The sequence below is a fragment of the Chenopodium album genome, chromosome 2, assembly GCF_948465745.1.
Source record: "Chenopodium album chromosome 2, dcCheAlbu1.1, whole genome shotgun sequence".
Classification (NCBI taxonomy): Eukaryota; Viridiplantae; Streptophyta; class Magnoliopsida; order Caryophyllales; family Amaranthaceae; genus Chenopodium; species Chenopodium album.
Window position 1 is genome coordinate 18,994,060 of NC_137835.1, and position 7,867 is coordinate 19,001,926.

Sequence of the window (7,867 nt, forward strand, 5' to 3'; positions counted from 1 at the left end):
AATGAACAATCTCACGGACTCTTTTTCACTTGGTACCTCAATCATTTTAGCTGAGGTTTCTCTCCACTTGTTGAAGAAAGATGTGAAGCCTTCATTCTCCTTCTGCTTGAGAATTTCAAGTTCTCTATGATCAGTTTCGACTTAAACGTTGCACTTGTACCTATCAACGAAAGCGTTTGCTATGGATTCCCAGGTAGAGGTCTTTTTTTTTTCAAGAGAAAAGAACCATTGTTGGCAAACAGTCTCGAGAGATAGCGAGAACAGAGAAGGGAAAATTTTCTTATCAATACCCTTGATACTCATTATTGTTTCAAATGCCCTTAGATGGAAGTAGGGGTTGTCGATTGCCCTAAACTTTGGGATGTCGTTGGCACTGAACTTCTGCGGAAGAAGATCCTTATCCACCGAGACCCCTTGGGATGTGAGTTCTTGAAACTTGTAGTCGCTGGACAACTTGCTTAGGCTTTCTTGCATGAGGTCCATCTGTTGTTGCTTCGCGGGATCTTCGATCTTAAGTGCGAGAAGCTTTAGTGTCTCAGTTACAGTAGCCAGTTGGTTCTTGAGATCGTTAACTTCTTCCTGAGTTGCCATTATACTCTTGCTTTCCTCTTGCGAGCTATAGGTTTGTCAAAAAGTTGGACTTGTACGAAGAGGTTATCTTTCATTAATCGTCCTTCCTTTCTTGACCACGCGCTGTAGATTAAGCCAGTTTGCGTTTTAATTACTTGACTCGAATCAGTTTTGACTTTATGGCTTTTGTTTTAAAAAAAAATATGCATATTTTTAGGGAGCAATAATGTACATGTGTTTAGGGAACTTAAGTACTATTTATTGGAGGATTAATATCCGACTTACCCCCCTAAAAAAAATGACAAAAAATAACGCGCGCACACAAGACTTTAATCATGGTCAAGACATGTGTAATGGTGTGTGTATTGAGTGTAAGTGTAATACCCGAGATTTTAAAACCTGATTTATTATACGCTAATAGGTACGAAGTGGGAAATCCCCGGGTTTTGTAATTCAGGAGGATGGAACATTAAGGTTTTAAGGTAGATTATGTGTTCCCAATGAAGAGATGTTGAAAAAGAAGATTTTAGAGGAAGCTCATAGTTCACCATACTCGATTCACCCTGGAGGAAACAAAATGTACAAGGATTTGAAACAAATATACTGGTGGAGTAACATGAAGCAAGAAGTGGCGGAATTTGTAGCTAAATGTTTGACGTGTCAGAGAATTAAGATAGAACATCAAAGACCAGCAGGTTTATTACAACCGTTGGATGTACCAGAATGGAAATGGGACTCGATATCAATGGATTTTATCATAGGACTACCAAGGTCAACTAAGGGAATGAATGTTATTTGGGTCATTGTGGATCGATTAACAAAATCTGCACATTTCCTAGCAATGAAAAATAACTGGAGTCTGGATCAACTTGCTGAATTATATGTGAACACCATAGTGCGGTTACATGGGGTACCTAGTTCGATTATTTCTGACCGTGATACAAGATATCAGGCTACATATTGGAAAGAATTACAAAAGGCACTTGGAACAAAACTCAACTTTAGTACTGCTTTCCACCCAACAACAGATGGGAAAACTGAACGCACTAATCAGATTGTTGAAGATATGTTAAGAGCATGTGTCTTGGATTTTCAAGGAACTTAGGAAAAATATTTACCTATGGTGGAATTTTCTTACAACAACAGCTATCAAGCCACCATTGGAATGGCCCCATATGAAGCCCTTTACGAGAGGAGATGTCGAACACCATTGTGTTGGAGTGATATTGATGAGGTACGTGTCATAGGACCAGAGCTGATTCAAGAAACAACTGACAAGATTCGTCTTATCCAATCAAGAATGAAAGCTGCTCAAAGCAGACAAAAGAGTTATGCAGACCAACGAAGGAGACCTTTAGAGTTTGATGTTGGAGACCATGTATTTTTAAAAATTTCTCCTACAAAAGGAGTTATGAGATTTGGTCAATCAGGAAAGTTAACTCCAAGGTACATCGGGCCGTACGAAATCTTAGAAAAAGTGAATAAGGTAGCATATCGACTTGCCTTACCCACCGACTTAGAGAAGGTGCATAATGTGTTTCATGTGTCAATGTTACGGAAATATGTCCCTGATCCAAGCCATGTGATTCAACATGAACCCTTACAGTTGCGGAACGATTTGACATATGAGGAAAAACCAATTGAAATCCTTGACCGCAGAGAGAAACAGCTCAGAAACAAGGTAATTCCAATGGTAAAGGTCTTATGGGCCAATCACCTAACATCTGAAGCTACATGGGAAGTGGAGGAACAAATGCGAATAAAATACCCCGAACTGTTTGTTTAACCACAAACAACGTATGGACTATTATATATTATATGTTGTGATATTGTTATTGTAGAAATATTATGAGAATTGATTGATTAAATGTGACCTGTATGCTTTAATGATATAATTGTTCAAAGTTCGACTGAGCTCCAGTTTCGAGGACAAAACTTTTTCTAAGGGGGTAAGGATGTAATACCCGAGATTTTAAAACCTGATTTATTATACGCTAATATTTATTTTATTAGCTTAATTAAAGTTTTGTCTCTGTTTTAACAAGAACGAATGTTTTAATCTTGAATTTTATTTTAATATTATATTATTTCGGAAGCTAATTTTAAGGAAAGTAAATTATTATTTTACAGCTTATTTCCGGTCAGTAAAATGTTTAAAGATTTGTATCAAAATATGTATTTTTACCCGAGAAAATAAAATGACCAAAATGCCCTTACTTATCATAAGAGACAAAACCCACCTCTTGCTTCTCTATTCTCCTCACGGTTAAGAAATAGATGGTACAAAGTCTAATTTTGCTTCTTTATGCAATTGATTGCTCATAACCCCATAATTATCATAATAGCAATTTGATCTTATCATCCTTTTCTTAATGCAATAAGAAGACAAATTCTACCTCTTCAATTACCACCTTCACGGTTAAGAAATGACTTGGGATAAGACCAATTTTGTTTCATCCAATTCCTATTAGAATCAAATTATAGTTATCAAGTGACTTAGTTAATCCTATTTTCTTCCTCCTTCTCTTGCAAGTCTTAGCAACAAACATACTACTTTCCAACCGTTAAAGAAATACCGCAATTACTGTCACCCCTCTTCTCCTACTACCGCCTAACCTCTATCATCATCGGTCAACCGTCGCTGCCCCCTCGTGTGCGCTGCCTCCCCTGTACTGCCCAAAACCACCCATCCATTTCTTTCATTTTGGGTGATGCGTGCTCTGTTCTTGCCAAGTTAAATATTGGTCTTATGAAATCAAGCTCTTGAACTTGTTTATTTATACACCCAAAGTAAGGGACACTTTATAATTTATGTTTTGTAAAAGGATTTGATTTAATTAAATATACTTTTTTACTAGCTTTTTGAAGGAATTATGATACAACTACTTTTATCAAAAAGTTCTCAAAAAGTTACGTAACATTTATTTCTAAAGATGAGTTTAATATTGTTTTCATACTAAATTAATTAAAGAGTTTATAATTTTAATAATTTTCCCTACTAATGCAATAATTTATATTTTTAAGAGGAATCGGACCTCATAGCTCAGTTAGAACGATAGAATAAAGGCTAACAGGAAGGTTGTCAAACTGTAAATCCAGGTAACGGCTATTGCTAGTACCCGCAATTCCCTTTGAAATGTGTTTATAAAATCATGATGTCATTTTTGAAAGTTATTTATATCTCTGGATTTAATGACTTGCGGGATGATGAACGTGTTTATTAATGTACTTCAGTGTAATGATTTATATGAATGATTTTATTGATAAACGTTGTTTTATTGATCTTTGGATCTTACAAAAGTATGTCATGAATCTATGAATGACTTATGTAAAAGTTACACAACATGATTAGGGATGGCAACGGGTCGGATCTGGACCGGGTCCAGATGGACCCGGATCCAGATCCGTTTTTGTATGTAGTATCCAGATCCGACCCGGATCCGTCGGGTCTAGAAAATGAAGACCCGGATCCAGATCCGTCGGGTCCAACGGATCCGGATCCGGATCCGGGTCCAAAACGGGTCCAATATATTTTGCCTAATTTTTTGCAAAAAATGTAATTTTCGGGTCAAAAAATTTATTTCAAACTTACGTGGTTGGTTATTAAGTTCAACTCCAAATTAACCAACTTATACACTCATATTTTGAATTAAAATTAAAAACAAAAAAAAAAAATACAATGTTACATATGAGCTAGTGAAAAAACAACGATGATGTATATAATATGAGCATCCAAAATTCATCTCTTGAAAGGGTTAATCTTTATCATTACTAACATTATCAACATTTTTAATAAAGAAACAAACAGTTTTAGTTTTTTTTAAATAGGAAAAATAAAAAAACGGTTCCACGGATCTGGATCCGGGTCTAGGGCCCAGACCCAGATCCAGATCCGTTTTTGTCAGCTGGACCCAGATCCGACCCGGATCCGTCGGGTCCAAAATTTGAAGACCCAGATCCGTGAAAAACGGATCTGGATCCACGGATCCGGGTCGGGTCCAGATCCATTGCCATCCCTAAACATGATAAATAACAGTGAAAGACCTAGTCCGTCTGGCAGTATATGTTTACAGGTTACTTCTCGGTCATGCATGTACCCATGGGGCATTAGCCCAACTATGTCGAGCATCTGCTCTATGTTATGGGCACCGGCCCATCGCGGAAGACGTTCCGCCATGTCATACTTGCCAGCGACTAGCATGTTAATATGAACGTTATATATATATATATCATTATATGAATTTTATTAAATGTTTTAAGATACTCTATTCTCCCTGTTTTGTTAACTAAAATGAATTGAAATGATGTTACACTACTAGAGTAGTTCGTTACTGAGTCTTCGGCTCACCCGTTTTTATGTTTTTATGTTTTAGGTACTGCTGGGGATGATGGAGACGAGTAGTAGCAAGGATTTTACTTTCAGTTATCACTTAATAGTAGTTATAGTTTTAATTTGTTTAATTTGAATAGTAAGACTAAGCTACTTAGTAAAGTTTGAGATAAGATAGGATTTTCTATTATAAAAATTAAGAATAATGTTTGTTATAAATAGATTACTATGTTTTATAAATCAAGTTTGTTAATTAAGTATGTTTGTTGCCTTGTAAATCTCGTGAGGGATTTATGGCAGTAACGTCCCGACCATGTTAGGTTAGTTCCGCTACTAAGATTATCTTAATAACTGAATTAGAGGTCGGGGTGTTACAGTGTGGTATCAGAGCAACGGTTCCTGTGAAACCCTACTGGTTTTACATTTATATATAAAGTTGATTAGATTTTTAGAATAAGATCACTAGCTAATAAAATATGTTTTTAAAATATATATATATATATATATATATATATATATATATATATATATATATATATATATATATATATATATATATATATATATATATATATATATATAGAATTGAATGTGAGTGTAGGAACAGGATAAAGGGGTTTATTTTTCCATTCTTAGTTTTCTTAATCACATTTGATGTGCAGAATGGCAAGTTACAAGGGAACTACCGATGCCTCCAAAGGAACCCAAAACGATGTTTTTATAAGAAATGAAATGGTCCACGAAGAAAACGTCCATGAGGAAAACAACAAGGAGCAACCCTTAGAGGAGTACGAAGAAAGAATGGGACGACTCGAGAATGTGAGTACGTTGTTAGCTGAACTAGTTCAAGATTCCAGGAAAAAGAAAAATACGAATGAGGAAGATAGTGCGTCAATGTTTAAAAAGTTTTCATCCCTTAACCCACCATCATATGATGGTAAGCCTGATCCAGTCGAGTTTGAAGATTGGATTAACCGGATGGATCAGTTGTTCGAGACCTTGCGATGTCCTGAAAGAATGAAAGTTGACTTTGCTACATTTTATCTCACTAGTCAAGCAAGTTTATGGTGGAAGGTCAACAAGACAACAAGGAAAGGAAGAATGAGTCTGGATTTAGTTGGACCAAACTCCAAGAGTTGATGCGAGATAGGTTTTATCCATCATCTTTGAGGAGACAAAAAGAAGATGAATTCCTCCACTTGCAACAAGGAACCATGAGTGTGTTGGATTACGCAAACAAATTCATGGAGTTATCAAGGTTTGCACCAGAATTAGTATCAACGGAACAATCTAGGATGAATCGTTTTGAACGAGGTCTCCATTTGAAATATCAGGACAGACTATCATCTCAACGATTTACTTCTTATCAAGATATGGTTGATGTAGCAGTTAATGTGGAAAGGGTTGTACTACTTCGAGAAGCACAAAATGTTGGCTATAAAAGGAGGAATGATAACCAAAACCAAGGAGGAACAAAGAGGCAAAACCAAAATCAACAAGGGGGTTACTCTGGTAATAGAGGACAAGGTCAGCAAGGAGGGAACAAAAATCAGAATAATAGATCTCAATTAGTGTGTGCTAAATGTGGAAGGAGAAGCCATACTGAGAATGAATGTCGTGTCGGTACCAATACTTGCTACCGATGTGGAAGTCCTAGTCATTATATTAAGGATTGTCCTAATTTCATAACAGTTACACCAATTTCAAAGGGACCAGCTCCATTTGGTGCAGATCGGGGAAGGAACAACACCAACACAGGAGGCACAAACCGAAATCTACCTCGACCACCCACAACTGGAAGAGTTTATGTGATGAGACAGGATGAGGCAGATAATGATGACACTGTGATCACTAGTACTTTCTCTATCCATTCTTCACATGCTCATGTTCTTTTTGATTCTGGAGCATCACATTCTTTTATTTCCCCAATATTCGCCAATAGTTTGCAATTGAAACAATATTATGAATTTCTTGGCATGAGTGTTTCCCTCCCTACTGGAGAAACCGTAAAATGTGGAACCATGTATAGAGACTGTCCAATTATTTTAGAGGGAGTCGAATTCCCAGCTAATTTGATAGCTTTTGACTTATCTGAGTTTGACATACTTTTGGGTATGGATTGGTTAACTAAGCATGAGGCCAAAATTGATTGTGTTAAGCAAAGTTTAACCCTTAAGGCTCCAAATGGAGAAAGGATATCTTATCAAAAGTTTGAAAGAAAACCAAAGATCCAAATAGTCTCTGCTTTGAAAGCTCACCAGATTGATAAGAGGATATGTGGTTATCTTTGTAGTGTGGTTGACTTAAACCCATCTGAATCATCAGTAACTAACATTCCTATAGTTTGTGAGTACCCAGAAGTCTTTCCAGAAGAGATACCTAGCATGCGACCACCAAGAGAATTAGACTTTACCATCGAGTTAATTCCAGGATCGACTCCTATTTCTAAAGCACCATATAGGATGGCACCAACTGAATTACAAGAATTGAAGAAACAATTAGATGAGTTGCTTGAGAAAGGATACATTCGACCGAGTGTGTCACCTTGGGGAGCCCCAGTCTTGTTTGTGAAGAAAAAGGATGGAAGTTTGAGGTTATGTGTCGATTATAGAGAGCTAAACAAGATCACAATCAAAAACAATACCCTTTACCTCGTATTGATGATTTATTTGACCAACTTCGAGGTGCAAAAGTATTCTCAAAGATTGATTTGAGGTCTGGATATCACCAACTCCGCATTAAATCTGAAGATGTTCCAAAAACTGCCTTTAGAACGCGATATGGTCATTATGAGTTTGTTGTAATGCCATTTGGGTTAACTAATGCACCAGCGGTGTTTATGGATTTGATGAACCGTATTTTTAAACCATACCTCGATAAGTTTGTTGTTGTTTTTATTGATGACATTTTGGTGTATTCCAAGAATAATGAGGAACATGAGGAACATTTGAGAATAGTGCTAGATAC

General features: G+C 36.5%; 1 protein-coding gene and 1 long non-coding RNA gene across 2 annotated transcripts; both read left to right on the forward strand.

Moving 5' to 3' along the window:
- The first annotated feature begins 3,026 nt into the window (after window positions 1–3,026).
- LOC145584080 (uncharacterized) lies at window positions 3,027–5,157 on the forward strand. The gene is made up of 2 exons (XR_014100331.1): window positions 3,027–3,360; window positions 4,944–5,157. It is a non-coding gene; the product is annotated as an uncharacterized LOC145584080 (long non-coding RNA).
- An 882-nt stretch (window positions 5,158–6,039) lies between these two features.
- Window positions 6,040–7,614, forward strand: LOC145570010 (uncharacterized). The gene has a single exon (XM_081628996.1). The coding sequence runs from the start codon at window positions 6,040–6,042 to the stop codon at window positions 7,612–7,614; it is 1,575 nt and encodes a 524-aa protein (XP_081485122.1).
- The last annotated feature ends 253 nt before the right edge of the window (window positions 7,615–7,867 follow it).